Source organism: Cervus canadensis, chromosome 4 (genome assembly GCF_019320065.1).
Source record: "Cervus canadensis isolate Bull #8, Minnesota chromosome 4, ASM1932006v1, whole genome shotgun sequence".
NCBI classification, from domain to species: Eukaryota; Metazoa; Chordata; class Mammalia; order Artiodactyla; family Cervidae; genus Cervus; species Cervus canadensis.
In genome coordinates, this window is record NC_057389.1 from 86,281,023 (window position 1) to 86,298,454 (window position 17,432).

Consider the following 17,432-nt stretch of genomic DNA (forward strand, 5'->3'; position numbering starts at 1 on the left):
GTATGGAGCAGCAACCCTGGTCCCTACCCACTTGATGCCAGGAGCATCCTTCAGTCTCAATGTCCAAATATATCCCTAGGTATCACCTAGCGTCTCCTGATAGGGGCAAGATTTCCTCTGTTGACAACTACCAACCTAGGTGAATTTTCAGAGTTTATGGTGGGTGGGAGAAAGGTATCAGGGATAAAGACCCTCAGATGATTTCAACAGCAGCCCAGATGGGGACTTCATCCTCCTCACTGAGCTGGGGGCCACCAGCCCATCCTTGCTCATTGCAGACAAGGAGGGAACAGGTTTAACTGGCACAGTGGGGCATTAAGACTTTGCTGAGGGACTTCCCTGGTGGTCCGGTGGTTAACACTCTGTGCTTTCACTGCAGGAGGCGCGGGTTCCGTCCCTGGTTAGGGGACTAAGATCCTATATGCTATGCAGCCAAAAAAATAATTTTGCCAAAAGCACACTCCAGAAGGTTGGTAAAGTCTTAGATTTTTCTCTCTGAAGAAGTCTTGCTCAAATGGATTGGCATAAACTGAGACTGACACAGAGGTGAGCTGGGGGAGTGAAGGTGGCAGAGGTAAAGACCTGAGATGCCAAGACTCCTGCCAGACCTGGAACCTGATGATTCACTTTTGAACATGTATGCACTTCACAGAGGCTGCACAATCAGACCCCTCTCACTGGCTGGGAGACTCGACTGAACTCAAGCCTGCGGCGGACAGATCCGAAGGCACCCCAAATCCCACATCCTAGAGGTTATGCCCTGCATAATCCCCTCCTGTCAGTGTGTGACTTAGACCAACAGAATAGATGGATGACCATCGTTCCTGAGACAGCCCTGTTACCTGTTTCCAACCTGGGAGCTGAAGCCAGCCAGGCTCCCTCTCTCCTGCTGCTAGGGTGAAGCAAGTGTTGACAGCAATACCTGGGGAGTTGTGGAACGCTACCTATTGACCCCCAGAGGTGTGCACGTCTGAATCCCCATGACCCTCGAGTACGGTTCCTTACACGGCAAAAGGGACTTTGCAGGTGGCATTATGAAGGACCTTGAGACAGAGATGATCCTGGATCACCCAAGGAGGGGATGTCCTGTGTCATCATGAAAAGGCAGAGAGCGTTTTAACACAGACAGCAAGGGAGAGGCTTCTGTGTGAAGAGAGGCAGGGACTGCGGTAATGTGGTCACAAGCCAAGGACATTGAGGCTTGGAAGCTGGAAGAGGCAGGAAGGACCCTCCCCTGGAGTCCCTGGAAGCGGCAGGGCCCTGGCAGACACCTTGCTTTTGGACTGGACCAACTGATTCCATGCTCCTGCTTCTAGAACTAAGAGGGTCAATGTGTGGTGGTTTAAACCCCTGAGTCTGTAGTATTACGGCAGCCCCAGGAAATGAATACAGGAAGCCGAGGGCACAGAGCTAAGGGAGGTTAGGCCTTGACTTACCACACGGTAGACTAAACTCTGCAAGATGGTCTGTGGGCAGGTGAGAATGAGGCCCCAGCTGAGCCTCACTGGTCTCTGACCCACAGACACTGGGCAGGAACCAGTTCGGAACCGCTCAGTTTGTGGCAACTTTTGCTTTTGGCGGCACCCCATGGCTTGCTGGATATTAGTTCCCAGAGCAGGGATTGAACCCAGGCCCTTGGCAGTGTGAGCGTGTAGTCTTAAGCACTGGACCGCTGGGGAAGTCTATTGTCTCAGTTGTTAAAGAGGGACCACTTCCTCAGGCAGATAGCTGGAGCAACGTAAATGCCAGCCCACCCTTCTCTGGGACTTAGCCAGGACCTGCCTTCCCTTTGCTCTGATAGACCTCTCATGCCCACAGTAGCATGGGGGACAGACTCCTCCTCCCCTCTGAACTTACTTTGTGACCATCCAAGTGGCAAGGAACAGAGGGAGGTCACCTCAGCAGGACAAAGCAGCTCAAGGTCACCAGAGGCTATGAGTACGCCCAACAGAAGCCACAGAGGTCACAGTCAAAGAAAGTGGTATGGCCCAAAAGCATTTCCACAGCCCAGCAACCCAGGGGAGTCGAATGCAGGCCTGACACCCCCTGCACCTACACCACACATGTCAGCCTCTGAACAGGGAGTGAGCCAGACCCATCCACACTTGGATTTAGCCCAAGGGGATCCCCAGTCTGACTTCTGGCCTCCAGGATGGAGACACTGTGTGTGGTTAAAGGCCACTGAATTTGTGAGACTGTCTCCATGGTGACAGGGAAGGCACACACAACCTCGGTCAATGGTTCAGGGTGACCCATGCAGGGTCCACACTGGAGGTTCCTAGAAGCTTTGGGAGGTGAGGGGGTGGAGGCAGAGCGGCACCGAGAGGTCCACACGGAGGCCGGCAGAGGTCACGAGGTCTATTTATTACCCACACGTTATCTCGTCACCATGGTAGCACTCATTTGAGTTAGAATGCCTCGTGGGATGTGTGTGGGGCTGTCTCTCTACGAGTTACCTACACACACAGTACTGGTATGCGGTCGCCTCCCACACGACCCAACACCACCAGGGAGCCTCCAGCGATCCCATCGCCAACACTGCAGCCCGAGCAGCGGTGCCAGGGACCCTCTCCACCCTGCCCTGGGCTGCAGGGACATCCACGGTGGCTGCCTGGCAATCTCAGGCCCAGGCAGGTGGCCATCAGGGACCCCCGTAGCCCCGACCCCCAAGTGGGAGGAGAGCCCGCTGAGGATGCAGGGGAGCCAGGCCAGCAGGACCACCTGTGAACAGAGGGCAGTGGCTGGGATACACAGCCAGGCTGGGACAGGCTCAGGAGCCAGCTCAAAGGTCATGAGAGGGCCCCTCGCAGTCTGTCGGTTTTAAGTACTGGGAAAAGCATGGCGATCAGATCCGAGTCCATCCGAGCACTGGACTGGAATTCAAGTCCCAGAAATGGGTCGTGTGCACCCAAGATGTCTGCTTCGGCCCCTGCTGGGCGCAGAAACTGCCTCCGGGGCACTTGCAACTGGAGTTCCTCGTGTGAGAACCCGGGTCTGCTGGGCCGGGCTGGCTGGCAGTGAGCTCGTTCGAGCAGGGGTGGCCAGGGAGGCCAAGGTCAACTCAGAAAGCGGCTTCTCGGGGGCTGGGAGGCCCTGCAGACAGACTGGGGGGGCAGGCGGGGGCTGAAGAAGGGGCTTCGGGGCCAGGGCACCCCATGGGCCACTTCTCGGAGACCGATGAGAAGACCACCCCCACCTCAGAATGTTCTAGAAAATACTTTAGTGACCAGGTCTTCAGGGCAGGGGGCCAGGAGGGAGACGGGTGCTGGTCTGCACTCACAGCTTGCTGGCTCTGTTTCAAGAAGGATCTGGGGGCCGTGAGAGAGTACAAAAAGGGAGGGAGGGGAGGAGGTAAAAGTAAACATCATAAAAATCCGGCTTAACATGCAGGTCCAAGTGCTTTTTCTCTCGTGGGCGATCCAAAGGGAGGAGACGGAAAAGGTCAAGAAGGCTTCCTGTCGGCTGGGAAGGACCCGATGGCGCTGGGCAGGCTGGAGGGAGAAACACCTGAGTGGGCCCACCCGGCAAGAGACCTGAGGGCCCAAGGTGCCCCCCAGCCCCGGGGACTCACAGGGCGGTCACTCCTGCTGGTCGTCGTTGCTGGCACTGGGAGTCCGACTCCTGATCTGACTGCGGAGCTGCTCTATCAACTCTGGGTTCTGTTGCTGCATCTGCTGAGCGAACTGCTGGCCCCTGCAGGTGGGAGCAGGGGAGGCGTGCCTGGGCTCAGCCAGGTCCAAGGCACCCACCCAGCCACCTCTCCCCACCTGACATGCCCCTGGAGGGAAGGGGGACCACTCCCTGGAGGACGAGGCCCCAGAGAGCACCCAGGAATCCTGGACCCTGCCCCACCCAGGAGCCCCGCCTGGCAGGTCCACTCACGCCTGGATGAGACTGGCCAGGTCATTCTGCGAGGGGCTGGTGCCGGGAGTCCCCAGGGGGTTGTGGCCGCCCGAAATCATGCCGGACATGCTGCAAAGAGAGTCCTGGACTTGAAGACAGTTCAGCCCCCTTTTCCTCCTGTGGCCCTGCTCGACCCTTCCCCTCTGCTGGCAAGAGACGTCCCCTGGGACACAACTCCCCCTGAGCCCACCCTTCTGACTGTAACCTGTCAATTTCACCAACTTTCCCAGGAACGTCTATTTTTGACTTAAAAACAGTGATTCTCAGTGGGGCGGTGCTGCCCCCCAGGGACACCAGGCCATGCCAGTGACACCAAAGTCCACAGAATGTCTGAGTCCACTGATGTGAAACACCGTCACTTTGGGGTGACGGACGTTCTGGAATTAGAATGCAGTGACCAGCTACGGGACGTTATAAGTGTACTTAATGCCATGGAACTATAGACCTTAAAATGGCTAAAACAGGAAACTATGCATCTTTTACCATAATAATTTTTGACCACAAGGTCCCAAGAAGAGAGGACTTCCCTAGTGGTCCAGTAGTTAAGAATTTGCCTCGCAATCCAGGAGATGCAGGTTCAATCCCTGCTGGTGGACTAAGATCCCACATGCCATGGGGCAACTAAGCTCACACACTGCAACTACTGAGCTCGCATGTAACAACTAAGAGTCCACACACTGATGAAGATCCTGAGCGCCGCGACTAAGACCACAGCCAAAAAGTATTTCAAAAAGACCCAAAGGAGAACAGTGGTCACTTACAGCTGCTGAACCTGGGGATTGTTCATCAGGTTTGATGCCTGAAGAAGAGAATAGACCTGTCAGATGGGGCAGGCTCCCCAACGCATTCTGCCACTGACAAGGTTACCCTGTGAGCACCATGGGCCCCCAGTCCAGCACCCAGGGCGCCCGCCTGCCTCTTCCCCAGGCCTTACCACCCCTAATGTGCTGCAACCCTCCCCTGCTTCCCTACTTTCATCCTGTCTGGACTCTCATCTTAGGAGATTCCAGGTACCTCGTCACCACCCGGAACGGGGGAAGCCCCAGAGTTGGTCCCAATTCTCCTCTGTGGATAAACGATGACACCTGGGAATCTCCCCTGCACTGATCCCCTCCCCCACCAAGTTGGGACTATCTCCTCTGGGCCAATTTTAAGACAAACATGAACAGAGGTCAGGGGGGTGACTTCCAGGTTGTGGCTCTTTCCAAAAAGGGCAAGACAGCGCTACCACCTGGCCATGGCCTGTCCACCACCCTTTGTGGCTGTCTCAGGTCACAGCCGTGCGAGCACCAGGCATGGCTGGGTACTAACAGCACTGCACAAAGCCTCAGGGGGCTGTGATCATTGACCCCGATGGGTGAGGCCAAAGGAGTGGCCGCTGCCAGCTGCCTTCCCTGGCTGGGTGTCCTCTTGCCTTGTGGCCACCTGTCCCTGGATGAGAGCAGAGGCCCAGCTACAACATAGGAGGCCGGACACTTCTCACCGGGCCAGAGACATTTCTCTGGCAGCTAGAGCTCCTCTTCCTGATGGTCTGAGACCCTGGGGCCCCTGGAGCCAGCAGTGAGCCCTGAGGACCAGCAAGACCACCTGGAACTGCACAGGCGCGTGGACATGCCAGGTGCCTGCTCCCAGGGGATGCCCTGTGTGGAACACGCGCCTCTGCACGGAAGGTGGCCTTTCTCTGGGGCCCCACGCCCTGCCAAGTCTCATCGGCACCTCAGGGAGGAGGTGTAGACACTCTGCAGTTGCCGTGTCCACACCGAGAAAGGGCTCAGCAGGGGGTGCAGGGCTGGGAGAGGTGGGCTCGGTCTGCCCCCTGTGCTTGACACTGAGGAGTCTGACAGGGGGTGCTGCAGGTACCCCCACCCTGGGACGTCTGTGGCTGTTCTGACTGTAGGCAGGGGCAGCAGGGGCAGGTGGGGCCGTTACCATGCTCATGAAGCTCGGGTTGTTCAGCAGGCCTGCGATGTCAAAGCTGCCAACACCTCCCGTCTGTGGATGAGAAAAGCCCTGGTCAGTGGTGCCGGGACACAGGACCTCGACGGCTAGTCCCCAGGAAGTGAGGGGTAAGGTTTCCCACGGGGGGCCTGCTGGAATCCTGGGCATCCCTGCAGCTCAGGCGGTCCAGGCCTGCAGCCAGAGGGAGCTTTGTAGAAGGAAACACCATGCGTGGGTCACCCTGGAGGAGCTCAGCATGTTAACCTCAGCTTTTACTCTGTGATGCTGACTGAGAAGGGACAGTGCCCCCCGAGGGTAGCAAGTCCTTAGAGACAGTAACCAACTTGTCCACGACTGCACCTTTCACTTGCACACCTCCCAGCGCAGGCCTACATGACCCCTCCTTCACGGGGCCCGCCCAGGTGGAGCCACGGTCTCCACCCTGGTCACCTCAGATCATTCACACTAGCTACCCTGAGCCTGCTGGCCCTGAGGGCTGACGCCTCCCCAGGGAACCACTGACAGGCTCTGGTCCCCACCCCGAGGTGTGGCTTCCCTGGGTGACACGCCCCCTTCTGTTTCTGGGATCGGCCTCTCCTCTCAGGACAGGACCCAGCTGAACAGAGGACCAACCCCCAGCACCAGAGCGTCTCCACACCCGGGTCAGGCCTCGCCCTCCACCCCAGCTGCCCCGCCCCCAGCCGCTGTCCCAGGGGACTCACGGGACTGGGTGCCTCCCTCAGCCGTAACTCAGCCACCTTGAGGTTGGACTTGTAGGTCTCGTTGTCGGGATCCAGCTCCAGGGCCTTTCTGTAGTAGGCCACGGCCTCCGCGTGCTTGTTCAGGCTGGAGAGCGCCAGGCTGCGGGCAGAGGGGCAGAGGGCACGGGGGGCCGGGAGGCAGCCCCAGTCCTCGCGGGGGGTCAGAACCCTGCCTCCCTGCTTGGCAGCGCTGGTCTCAGGTGTATCCCCGGACCACCCGGGAGTTCATGCCAAGGAGGAGCCTCAGGATGGGCTGCAGGCCAGGACACCAGCCAGCCACCCCCAACATCCACAGAGAGAAGTGCTAGTGACAGTTATAAAACCCACCTCCACTGATGATCCCCCAAGTGCCAGGTGGGGTGCACCCCGAACCCCATGGGGAGAGATGCTCTGCCTGGGACCCTTCTCAGCCTCGCCCTCCATGTCTCTGCCATCTACTGTCCATCTGTGTTCTTCACAAAAAGCTGATTAAACTAAATGACACAGGAATCCCCTGACAGTCCAGTGGCTGAGATGCTGAGCTCTCAATGCAAGGCACCTGGGTTTGATCCCTGGTCCAGGAACTAGATCTCACATGCCCCAACTGAGAATTCACAACTAAAAGATCCCATGTGCCACAACTAAGACCCGTTACAGCCAAAGAGATATTATAAAAAGAAAAATCACCTAAATGACATGTTCTCCTGACTTCTGTGAGCCTCCCGGGGAATCGCTGAGCCCAGGGAGGGGTCATGAGAACTGAGACTTACAGCCAGGGGGTCAGAAGCTCAGGTGTCAGCCTGGACTTGGGATGGTGTGGTGCTTCATCCCTAACACAAGCGCCCCCGGCAGACGGTGTCCACGGGGTGGATGGGCGGCACACTCACCCCATCCTGCCATAGGCCTTGCTGTAGGACGGGTCTATGCAGATGGCCCGCTCACAGTCCTGCACTGCCCCTGCGTAGTTCCCCAGTTTGCTGTAGGCTGCGGCTCTGGGGGAGGACAAGCAGAAAGGTCGGGGAGCCAGCTCCTACTCGCAGCCCCTCGCCCAGTCTCCCTGGCTACCCGGTGGGGCAGAGGCAGGGTTGCCGAGTGGAAGGCCCAGGCAAGCTGAGTGCCCATGCTTGGTACCTGCTCATGCTAACTCACGCCTGGCTACCCACCTGGCCAGGTGCGTCATTTAGGGTGGCAGCTGAGCCATCGCCACCCCACCCTTGGGTGCGACCACTCTTCCCATTCTCTCCCTCAGCCCGCCCAGGCCCCTGCCAGCAACTCCCTCCTCCCCCATGCTCCAGGTTGCACCTGTTACAGAAGTAGACGGCATTGGCAGGGTTCAGCTCGATGGCTTTCCCATAGAAGTGCACGGCGGCCTCGAAGTTCTCTACTTTCATCTGCTCATTTCCTGAAGAAAAACAAAAGAAAACATACATTCTGGGGTCGGAGGTGGCGTTCTTGGCTCTCCTGGCTTCCCTGTGAGGGGATGGGGTTTTAGGGCCCAGGACATGATACTCAGACACAGGTCAGGGTGGTGGCAACTGTCGTTGCCCTGGCTGTGCCATTTGGGAAGCTAAGCCTCGGATGCCATCACTCTTGTTCATTCCTTCAGAAACAGCCCAGTTTTAATGAGATGGAATTCACATACCATGACTCTTATCCTTTAAAAGTATATAATTCTGCAGTTTTTAGTATGTGCAGAGTGGCCCAACCATCACCACTAACTCCAGAATATTCCATCAGCTAAAATAAGCACCAAGAGCTGTCACCACTCCCCAGTCCCTGACAACCAGGAACCCTCTATGTCGGTGGACTGGCCTGTTCTGGACGTTTCCCATCAGTGGAATCACACGCCTGTGTGTCCTTCCGTGTCTGCCTCTCTCACTGAGCATCGTGTTCTCAGGGTCTGTCCACATAGGAGCAAGTGTCAGTGCTTCACCGCGTTCTGGGACTAAGCGACATTCCCGAGTGTGGAGAGACCACATGTGTGTATCCACTCATCAGCTGATGGGCAACTGGTCAGTTTCCGCTATGAGCACAAGTGCACAAGCACCTCTGTGGATGTGTTTGCACACCTTCTGGGCACACCCCTGGGTGGACGCACTGGGTCATACGGTCACTCTAACCACTTGGGAAGCTCCACAGTGGCCTTGCCATTTACATCCTTCCTACTGAGGGTCTGACTTCTCTATTTCTCCACATCCATGTAGAAGCCCCTGACCCCAACTCCAAGGCTAGCTCGCCATCTATTCCGACGGACTGGCTGGCTTCTACTTCCTGCAGCCCCTGGAGGCCAGGTCGTGGGGCGCTCCTCACCTTCAGTTTTGAGGCGTTCTGCCTCAGCCGAGTCCTCCTCTGAAGGCGGGGTTTCCTGGGGGCTCCTCAGATCTGGCGGCAGCTCCTGTCCCAAAAGCGAAATTGAGTTGCTGGAGAGGCAGTAGGAAACCACCGTCCCCCTGCCCCACCCAGCTAAGCACCCTTCACGCCCCTCTCCCAGCTCAGCACCCTTCATGCCTCTGGGGGTGACTCAGGTCCTTGTTCTGCGACCAACCCATGGCCCCGTGGGACCTAAAGGCTCACCTTGCCCGCGGCAGCTGCTTCAAATATTTCCGGAAGAGTCTGGGGGAGCGCGAGGTCACTGTCCTCCACCGTCACCCCGAAAGCGGTCTCCAGGCACTGGATGGCAACTGCCAGGGGAACGGAGATGTGCTCTGCTGACCCCAGCCCCGAGCCTGTGATCCTGGCAGGCAGGATTCGAGCTTCCCTTCTCGGGCCAGCTCGCCAAGGCCTCGGAATGCATCGGTTGTGGTTCTGACTCCTCGGGAAGTGGAGGACGGACCTACCCCTCGAGCCCTGAGGCCGGGAGGAGAGGGGACGGTGCTATCCCTGCCTAGCAGGGAGCAGATGGTGACCTGAGGGCTCTCTGTGGGGTCACAATGCTGGGGCTGCCCAGGTGGTCTGACTGCTGGGTCTGGCCTGGGTTCCACAGCCTCATTTCCATCTTTGGTAGGTAGGGACACACATTCAACTGGGGGATTCAGAACTCTAGGGGGCTGTATCTCACTGCAAGAGAAAGTGACAGAAAACCAGTACGAGGCCCAGCGTCCCTCCCTGTGAAAGAGGACAGGGACCAGCCCATCACACTCGTCCCACAAAGCTCCTGGGCATTGATGGGGGAAGGGAGGAGGAGGATGGGGGAAAGCAGCTGGCAGCAGCGGGCAGAGGACCCAAGCTCCAAGGAGGGAGGGAGAGCAGTGACTCCCCACATACCTTCCAGGCTTTCCTGGGCGTCAGATGAGAGCTCCCCATGCCGGAGCTGGTCATGCAGGAAGCGGATGATGGCGTAGGCCAGACGCTTCTTGTTGTCCATTGTTAGGTGGGAGGACACACGCCTGGGAGCTTCAGGACCTGCAGACATAGAAGGAGACAGGCCTGGGGGCTTCAGGATCTGCAGACACGGTCCAGGGCACGAGGACAGGGTGGCAGGGACAGCCAGGCCTTTCCTCCTCTGCCCCCCACATCCACCATCGCGCACCTCCTGCTCCAGACCATCCAGGCCCGCCCCACACACCCCCTACCCTGCAGGAGCCACTTTAACTCACTGGCTAGTTGTATCTGCTCAACAAGAGAGGCAGGAAAGTTAATTCTCCCCATTTCACATAGGGGACACTGAGGCCACCCAGAGCCCCTTGTAGTCCCGCCTGATTCCTGCAGGGTAACGTGGCCCTGGGCCCAGTGGTCATCACTCCTCACTAGCTGGATGGGGTACATAGGGCTCCCCAGGGACACAGAGGGTGGGCCACAGCCCCACCTGCTGCTTCTCTATGCTCAGGACAAGAAAACATTCTGACAGTTTCTGAGTCCCAAACACTGGGGGGACAAGCACTGTCCATGAGGGTCAGACAGGACCAGCAGGTGGGCCTGAGCAAACCAAAGGCCCAGAGGGCACTGACTCCCTCCCTTCCAGGCCGCCCAAGGGCCTCCTCTGGGTTCCACCACAACCTGCTGTATTCCTAGGCCTTGTGTGACCCTTCCCAGGGCACCCTGGTGACACCTACGGTTGTCATGGCTGGGGAGGCAGGCCCCCACAGTCCCATGATGTGCCAGGTACTTCACCTCCCTGCAGCTTCGCCCTTAGCAGGGGATCACCTCCTAGTCACAGAATACACAGGCTCAGAGAGGGCAGCCCATGCTTGCCAGGGCTGCGCAGGGCTGACCTGGCAGCTGGGATGTGCAGTGTGAAGTATCTTGTTTCCCCTAACATGCTCCCATGGGGTGAACAGCCTGTGTGGCCTGGAAATTGAGGGGTGGCCTCCTGGCCGACTTATCACTAACCTATCACTGGCCAGCGGCAGGTAAATCAAACTAGAGCAAGTCCTAAGCCTCAGGCTTTGCACGCTGGCTGAGAGCAGGCAGGTGCTGTCCACCCTCGGCCCTCAGGTTCAAGACATGTGACCTTGGAGGCACTTAGGCCTCTGTTTCCAGTTTGCAGAAAACTACATCACTGACAGCTTAAAGAAAGGAGAGAAGCCAGACACAAAAGGGCACACGATGTGCGATTCCACTGATGGGAAATGTCCAGAACAGGCAAACCCGCAGACACAGAGAGTGGGTCCCTGGTTGTCACAGACTGGGGCTTCTTTTGGAATATTCTGGAAGTAGAAGTGACAGTTGTACAGCACTGTGAATGTACTGAAGTCTACTCAATTTTATAGGATGTGAATATCTCAATTTCTAAAAAGTGAACTTGAAAAAGCAGTGTTTTACGTAGCTGGACAGGGCAGCTTGGCCACTGTCGCACTCCCCAAAGATCTTCGGGATGGGGGAAGCGGAATGACTTTCCTCCCCCATTTCTGGACACAATGAGCCTTTACCAAGCAAGTGCCTTTGGCTCAAGCGTATCCCTGGAACTGGGAGGTCTAAGGTCAAGACGGGCCAGGGCACAGAGGGCAGACGGCCAGCACTGCAGCCACAGGACCGTAGGAACAATACAGAGGGGCCGTGGAGACCAACCCACACAGCTCACTTGCTCAGAGGACAGGGAAGCCTCCAGTGCTGAGTCACATTCCCCAGCTGAACCAGCAAGCTGCCACCCAAAATGTCAACTATGTTCTGGTTTTTCAGTTCAGTTGCTCAGTCGTGTCCTACTCTTTGCGACTCCATGGACTGCAGCATGCCAGGCTTCCCTGTCTTCATCATCTTCACCACCTGGTTTTTACAGGTATTGGTTTTGCAAACAGCAGCTTCATTCACCACAGCCAAAAGGTGGACACAACCCAATGTCAGTGGATGGATGACGGATCAATAAATGTGGTCCGTCCACATAGTGGAATATTACTCAGCCTTAAAAAGAAAGGAGGTTCTGACACCTGCTACGACCTGGACAGACCTTAAAGACATGATGCTCAGTGAGAGAAGCAGACGCAGAAGAACAAATACTGTTTTGCTCTACTCATAGGTCTCTGGAGGAGTCAGATCCATAGAGACAGGAAGTAGATGGTGGGGCCAGGGGCTAGGGGAGTGGAATCAGTGTTTAATGAGGTTGGAGGTTCAGTTCAGGAAGATGAGAAAGTTCTGGAGATAAGGGTGGGGATGGTTGCATGACAATGTGAATGTGCTTAATGCCACTGAGCTGTGCACTTTGAAATAGTTAGGATGGTGAATTTTACATTATGTGTATTCTACTGTAATTAGAAAAAACTTGTTTTCAAAGCTCAAAGTGGTCCTTTTAGGATGCAGACCTCTGAGACCCGAGGACCCTAGTCCTTTCGTATATTCTGCTCTAAATCAAGGGTCAAGGGCCACACCTGGCAGCCACTCATTTAGCTGAAAATGTCTTTTGCATTCGTATGCTATAGAAGTGCCTCCGTAACATGCTTGGTTTTCCTCACTGCCCCCAAACCCCAGAGAATTTACCACCTGGCCTTCATGGTTACCAGCTCAACCCCCACCCCCCTGCTGACTTCTCACTGAACTGGATGGAAGGGTGTCAGGGTCTCCCAGAGGGGGGTCACATGTCAATAGGTGACATGGTAAGGTCACAGAACTGGGTAGCTGGGGCTCCCCCGTGTGTTCCAGGTAGCACTCTGGGGCATGGCTGCCCGTCAGACCCATGGGAGGCAGCACTAGGTCACTGAGATTCATGCTGGGCTGGGAGGGTATTGGGTGGGGGGGGGCGGTCCTGCTTTCCCTCCCAGGGAATAAATGTGGCCTCTGTGACAACAGACATTTACTTAAGAAAATAAAGAGGCAACCTGACGTCTATGTGACCAAGCTGTAAGGACGGAGGGAGTGACTCTGAGGGGTTGCTGGGGGTCCAGGGAATTGAGAGACAAAGTCACATGTGTTCCCTGCACACTCTCAGTTCTTCCAGCCCCACCCCCCGCCTTACCCCAGGACCTTCGCATGTGCTGCTAACAACCCTCTCACCCAACAAAGGTCTCCCTTGAGGCCACTGCTGCCCGGCTTACCGCTTCCAGGGCTTCTTCTGGTCTATGACAGGACCTCCTCCCAAGGTTTGGTCCCCAATCTGACACGCTGAGTGCCAAGACCAGGGCCCTGGAGCCCACCCAGGGATGATGCTAGGCCCTACAGTCTTAATGCCTCAGGCCCAGCAGTCTCCATCTGAGGCCAGCTCCACGTCACCCCCTGTGCCAGAGCTGGGATGCTCCGCGTCCCATCTGAAGGGGGCCCAGTGGATGTCCTCACTCTCTCCTATTAAACAGGGTAATGGAGGCTGCTGGGAGAGTCCAGCACCTCATGCAGGTGTCTCCCCCAGGCTCTATCGACACAGGGGGCTGGGGAGAATGTGCACTGAAGGGTGTTTAACAGTACCCTCTGCATCCATCTTCTGGGAGAGGGGGTGGGGTGGGGTGGGATGGGACAAGATGGTTCCATCAGCATGTGACCTCTGAGGTCCTGGGACGCTGATCATATTCAAATACACACCTGAGTGGAAGGGCGGGGAGGTGACCCACTGTGGGGAGGTGACACTGGGGCTCTCCGGTTCACACTGTCTGACCATCGGGAATTTATCCTGGTGTCCGGTGTTAACAGGGATCAGACAATATTTTTCTCAAATGTGAATGCAGGGGCCCTCCCCCTCGGCACAGCTGACAAGGGGTCAGGTCACTGTGCAGGGGGTGTCCTGGGAGCTGTGAGGGAACGGGCAGCATCCCTCTCCCTCACACCCTCGATCCTGGGAAAATCCCCCCCCCCCAGGGTGTTGCCAATCACAAAAGCCTCTAGACGTCACCAAACCCTCAGCTGAAAATCACTGATACACAGCAAGTGGGAAAAATAAAGGGCAGATTTTCTGGCCAAATGACTCAGCTGAGAACTTTCAGTAAATCCTGCATTCGCCGAGTATTCTGGGTTACACAGGGTTTCCCAGGTGGCTCAAATGGTAAAGAACACACCTGCCAATGCAGGAGACAGAAGAGATGCAGGTTTGATCCCTGGGTCAGGAAGATCCCCTGGAGGAGGGCACAGCAACCCATGCCGGTATTCTTGCCTGGAGAATCCCATGGACAGAGAAGCCTAGAGGGCTACAGTCCGCAGGGTTGCAAAGAATCAGACATGACTGAAGCAACTCAGCACACATGCACGCTGGGTTTCAGGGCTGCAGACAAGAGACTGCGAGTCTGCAGTGGGACTGGCACCGGTTGGACACAGGCGGTCCATGCGAGTGGCCATTCTCCTCCCTCTGGGTGGCCCGCATCACCTTCCTGCTCCCAGCAAAGTGAGTCCAGAAACGCTGGCACATACTCTTCCTCAGCTGCTACTGGGCACCAGGGGCTTGGGAACAATCCCGACTTGTCAGGCTTTGGCTGGGGAACAGAATCCTCAGCAGGACTGTTCTCTCTCACAAAAACAGCAGGGCTTTGTGAGGCCCCGAAGGCTCCAGGAGCACTGGCTTCAGGCCTGGGGTGCAGGCAGGAGACTGGCCGGGAACGGACAATGGCCCTGGGGTGTGGCTGAGGCCAGGGACCCAGCGCCAGCCTCCCAGTGCCTTCAGAAGCCCTGCTGGCTCCCCACTCACCTTTCCATTTTCTCACTAAAAACACTGCAGCCTCAGGTATTCCCTGGGTGTCCAGTGGTTAAGAATCTACCCGCCAATGCAGGGAACATGGGTTCGATCCCTGGTCCGGGAAGATTCCCACATGTGGCTGGGCAGCTAAGCCCAAGCACCATAACTGCAACTACTGAAGCCCAGGTGCCCTAGAGCCCTTGCTCTGCAACAAGGGAAGCCACCACAATGAGAAGCCCACACACCACAACTAGAGAGAACCCTCGCTACCTGCAACTAGAGAAAGCCCATGCATAGTAACAAAGACTCAGTGCAACCAAAAACAAACAAACAACAATGACAAAAATTTATAAGAAAGACTATAGCTCTCAATACAAGGCAGCATTTAACCCAATTTAGGGCCACTCACCCTTCCAGAAAGACTTAATTATAAAGCCCTGAATGAAACCCTTGGAGTGCCCAGCACTTACAGGCCTGAGCTGTATGCTGTACCCACACTGGCTTATTTCAGGGGTCAGCAAACATCTTCCGAAAAGAAGGGCCAGAGTGAGGACGTTCAGCTTCCCAGGCCCCAGGTAACATGTGTGTGATCCAGTGGGCTCTATCCCACAAAACCTCATTCACAAAAACAGGCTGAAGGGACTTCCCTGTGGTCCAGCAGCTAAGCCCTCATGTTCCCAATGCAGGGGGGTCCTGGTTCAATCCCTGGTCAGGAAACTAGATCCCTTCCCCCCCTCCCCCCAAAAAAAGAGGCTGCAGTGGCACTTGGCCCCCTGGTCACCATTTGTTTAATCGAACTCCCACTGTACAGCATGAAAAACTGAGGCCCAGAGGGATGGGAGCAACCTCCAAGGTCATCCAGGGAAGATGCACATCAGTGGTTTTGAACCTGCGCAACCTGATTCCTAGAGCTCCAAACTCCAAAATACCCTTTCCTCACCCCACAAAAGCGGACACCCACACCAAACCTTGCAAGTGATTTCTTGGGGGTTCACACCCTTCACCTCCTCTGGAGACCACGGGTGAAGAACCACTAGTCTGAGGTAGGACATACTTTAGCACTGTGGACATTGAGGGCCAGACTGTTCTCCGCGGGGCCATCCTGGGCACTGTCGGATGTGGAGCAGCATCCCTGGTCACCACCCCCTTGATACCAGGAGCGCCCCTGGTTGTGACAGTCTTAGATGTCCCCAGACATGGCCCCGTGTTCCCTGAGAGGACAGAATGCCTGGCCTAGAGAGAGAAAAAGCAGACAAAACAAATAACCAGAGAGAGAAACAAACCAACCAAAAAAAGTGGGAAACGTTGCTGGGTGGAGATGCAGAGTGCTCACGCATTTCCTGGCATCTGATAACAAAACCAGCTGTCCTCTAGGAACCTCTAGACAAGTAACAAGAACCTAATGAAAGAGGGTTCCACGTGTACTTAGCCTCACAATGACCTTAAGAGACATATACTTCTACAGCCCCTATTCGTGGCAGGAAAGGGTCGTGGAGGGGGCAAGCGACTTGCCCAAGCTCCCACAGTGAGCAGAGGTGGACGAGCCGGTCCTCAGTGCCAGATTTCGCCCCCGTCTCCGGCACAACAGGCAGAGGTCGTCCTCGTGAAATCGGACTAACAGCTGCTGATCCTTTGGAGCTGTCACTTCGCGCTGGGGGCCCTGCGGCTTTAGCCTTCTCGGGAAGTCCTCCTACTCCATGCAGGGACTGTGACGACGCCCGTTATACGGAGGGGGAAACAGGCTCCGAGAAGCCAAGAGGCTGGTCAAGGTCACCCAGGTGGACAGTGGAGACGCCGGGACAGGGAGTCCCGACTTGAACCCCAAGGACCGGGGCCCCGATTCAAAAAGACGTGTTTCCGGGATACAGTGGACACCCAGCGAGTGCTCACTGCGTGCGGGGCGCTATGCCTCCCGCTATCCACCCCCGGGCCTCCTAATCCGCATTTCATTGGCCTGGAGTCCGGGGGAAGGAAACCTGGGCAGCCGAGGGCTTGCCCGACGCGGTCTGGCCTCAGTTTCCCCTCCGCGCCGCCCACTCACAGCACTCCGCAAATCATGGCGACCCCGGGCCTCGGACCAACGTCTTCCTACGCGCACAGGAACCCCAGGAGCCTCAGACGCCCCGAACTGCGGACCTCAGGCCCATTCGGACCGGCGCCGAGCCCCCCGACTCACCTCTCAGGCAGCCGAACCCGGGACCCACCGACGGCCGCGCCTGCGCACCACGGCGCCTCCCGGGCCCGCCCCCCAACTGCGACGCCTGCGCAGAAGGAGCCAGCGCCTTCAGGCTTTCATTCTGCGCAGGCGCACCAATTATCGAGGCTGGTGTAGGGGGAAGTGACGCACTTTAGAGGCTGGGACAAGCTGGTCGTTAGGGCAACTAACCACTGCGAGCGAACGGAGGCCGGAAATCAGAACTGACTAGCCCTCTACAACCGGGATGGAGTGGTGCATCATGGGACGGTGGAGGACTTTGGTGGGTTGGCGGAGTCGTCACGTGGTGTCGAGTCGGCCACGTGGTGCAGCTGCGTTTAGGTATCTGGCGCCCGGAGCATCACAGGTGCTCTTTGAGTGCGAGAAACTGTTATTTGTTTATTTTTTCACCCATCCGTCCTCCTACAAGTGCATTATTTTATTCATTCAGTCCATCAGAGTAAAGTATAATAATTAACAGATTTTTGTTCATAGCAGGTGTCTACTAGTGAACGAATATGCACGCCGACTATAAAGGGAAATGTTTGCTCTCATTACTTTGTATTGCGGTACACTATAAACTAGTAAACTAGTATATAAATGAAGAGATTTTACTGAATGTCAAGCACCATCA

The 17,432-nt window shown here is 56.5% G+C and overlaps 1 protein-coding gene across 4 annotated transcripts; it reads right to left on the minus strand.

Annotated features, from left to right (window-relative positions):
• Positions 1–2,344: 2,344 nt before the first annotated feature.
• Positions 2,345–16,933, minus strand: SGTA (small glutamine rich tetratricopeptide repeat co-chaperone alpha). 4 transcript variants are annotated; one of them, XM_043466160.1, is made up of 12 exons: positions 16,781–16,933; positions 9,846–9,983; positions 9,156–9,262; positions 8,892–8,976; positions 7,884–7,983; positions 7,469–7,573; positions 6,600–6,702; positions 5,833–5,895; positions 4,665–4,702; positions 3,883–3,972; positions 3,572–3,693; positions 2,345–3,491 (listed from the first exon to the last, which is right to left on the minus strand). In XM_043466160.1, exons 2-11 carry the CDS (start codon positions 9,943–9,945, stop codon positions 3,579–3,581), a joined length of 906 nt encoding a protein of 301 aa, XP_043322095.1. In that variant the 5' UTR covers positions 9,946–9,983; positions 16,781–16,933; the 3' UTR covers positions 2,345–3,491; positions 3,572–3,578. The 4 variants fall into 4 exon arrangements, with proteins under 4 accessions (XP_043322095.1, XP_043322094.1, XP_043322093.1 ...); XM_043466159.1 differs by having other exon boundaries at positions 2,345–3,308; positions 6,564–6,702; XM_043466158.1 differs by having other exon boundaries at positions 6,564–6,702.
• Between the last annotated feature and the right edge of the window lie 499 nt (positions 16,934–17,432).

What these genes read in the sequence shown, in the direction of transcription:
- SGTA (XM_043466159.1), bottom strand. Translation starts at nt 9,945, where the DNA reads ATGGACAACAAGAAGCGTCTGGCCTACGCCATCATCCGCTTCCTGCAT. An exon ending in AGAACGCCTCAAAACTGAAG is followed by an intron (nt 7,984 to 8,891) that starts GTGAGGAGCGCC and finishes GTTTTTCTTCAG; the next exon opens with GAAATGAGCAGATGAAAGTA. An exon ending in TGAGGGAGGCACCCAGTCCC is followed by an intron (nt 5,896 to 6,563) that starts GTGAGTCCCCTG and finishes TCTCATCCACAG; the next exon opens with ACGGGAGGTGTTGGCAGCTT.